Source organism: Pteropus vampyrus, unplaced genomic scaffold, assembly GCF_000151845.1.
Source record: "Pteropus vampyrus isolate Shadow unplaced genomic scaffold, Pvam_2.0 Scaffold179, whole genome shotgun sequence".
Taxonomy (NCBI): domain Eukaryota; kingdom Metazoa; phylum Chordata; class Mammalia; order Chiroptera; family Pteropodidae; genus Pteropus; species Pteropus vampyrus.
The window spans coordinates 891587-893538 of NW_011888960.1; the positions used below are offsets into that span (position 1 = coordinate 891587).

Consider the following 1952-nt stretch of genomic DNA (forward strand, 5'->3'; position numbering starts at 1 on the left):
GCCCCATGCCTCTCCCATCTCCGTATCCGTCTGGGGACTCCCCCCAGCTCGCTGGCTTTACGGTCACAGCCGCCCTGGGGTGTAGCAGAGTCTCTATGCTACTGCTTCGCTGGGCAGGAGATTGAGGCGGGACAAACTGTGTGCCCCAGGTCACAAGAAAGCTCTGCCCTGCACTGCTCTGCTTGCTTTACCCGGGGCTGTGGTGGAAAGAGAGCTCGCTTTGTTGTCAAAAGGACCGAGGCCTGATTCTTTCTTATCTTCGCCGCTTCCTGGCTGGGCCAGGTCGGCCACCTGGGGCACCGCACCTCACCTGTCTGAGCCGGGGGTGGCGACAGGGCAGTTATGACTACGTGCTGAGGCCTGGCTCTGCGTTGGGAACGTGGCTTTGGCACCCAGGGAACCCAGAACGTTCTGCGGCACTCACCGTTGCCCCTTTCCCTGCCCAGGTGCTGGCGGCCGAGGAGAACGTGGACTTCCGCATCCACGTGGAGAACCAGACGCGGGCTCGGGACGATGTGAGCCGTAAGCAGCTGCGGCTGTACCAGCTCTACAGCCGGACCAGCGGGAAGCACATCCAGGTCCTGGGCCGCAGGATCAGTGCCCGTGGCGAGGACGGGGACAAGTATGGTAGGAGCCAGTTCCCTCCTCCTCCGCAGTGCACACACTTCCCGGCCTCAGGAGCACAGGTTCAGGTCCCAGCTCTGCCATATCCCGGCTGTGTGACCTTGCACCTGACTCTGGGCTTTCCTGGGCCTCAGTTTCCCCATCTGTGGAGGGGGGATGCAGCCGTGTACCCCAGAGAGCCCTGTTGGGAGTACCAACTGAGGACGTGAATGAAAATGCCCCCTAAATGGCCATCGTCATGGCTGTCGGTGGCTTGCTTGGGGACATCCTAAAGCAGGTGGCTGTTCCCCATGGCATTGCTTTACTAGACCCAGGTTTAGACGTTCGGGGGTGGGGGCGGGGCTAGCGTGTGAGTGTGTTTACACGTGCGCGAGCATGTCGTGCGTGTGAATGTGCACCTATGAGGCACGGGGCTGCGCCTTGGGCCACAGTCCCTTTGACCTGCCCTTGACCCTGGTATTGCCCAGCCCTCCCCTGGGGTGTCTGGGAACCATCACCTGCCACTGTAAAGGGGCCGGGAGGAGTGGGACACCTGACTCCCTCCTTTCCCCACGCCCCAGCCCACAAAGACCCTCGGCAGTGAGCAAAACAGACAGGACCCCCACCTTCCCAGAGCTTCGAGGGGGTCTGGGGACAGAAGCTGAGCAAATGCCGACCCGCCTCCACCATTCCTGCCTCTTGGGCCAGGTTCTGGGAGGTATCCGAGGCCCCAGCCTTGGGCCAGGGGCAGGAAAGGGGGGCGTCTGGGGGTGGCTGTGGGTGGCCAGGGCTCAGAGCTGGGGCTCGTCCTGCCTGTGTGCTGTGAGCCTGCCAGCCCAGGCTTTTCTGGGATGATGCCCCGCCTGCCCGCTGGCCCCTGCCCATTGCAGTCAAGACGTGACAACAAGACAAATAATTTCTTGGACCTTTTATCTTGGACACCATTTATTTTCCCTCAGCCCCAGGGCAGGACTGACCTCATGGTAGGGCCCAAGTGTGGCAGCTGCACTGTCACTGGGGGCTGGGCCAGGCCGGGCCAGGCAGGGCTGGGCCACCCCGGCTCCGCTTCTCCAGGCCAGCTGCCTCCCCTCCCGTCTGCCCGCTTCCTCGCTTCCTCTCTCAGCCTGCGGCTTCTCCGCTCGTCCGGGCCCCTCTTTCCCTCTGAGTCCTTCTCCCTCCTTTCTGGTTCTCGTCCCTTCCCCTTTGTCTCCGTCCCTCTGTGTGTCCGCCGCCTCCCACCATCTCTGTCCCTCCTTCTGCCTCCGTCCCTGGACCACAGCTCTCTGTCCCTTGTCCCCACCTCTCCCAGGCCCTCTGCTGGCCGCCTCTCTGGGGCCTCCATCCCTCAG

At 63.1% G+C, this 1952-nt stretch overlaps 1 protein-coding gene across 1 annotated transcript in view; it reads left to right on the top strand.

Moving 5' to 3' along the window:
* The window catches only part of FGF18 (fibroblast growth factor 18), a 37564-nt gene that overhangs the window by 14629 nt on the left and 20983 nt on the right, over positions 1 to 1952 (top strand). The window contains exon 4 of the mRNA XM_023537143.1: positions 234 to 627. Coding sequence (XP_023392911.1) covers positions 234 to 627 — 394 coding nt within the window. The remainder of the gene's footprint in view (positions 1 to 233; positions 628 to 1952) is intronic.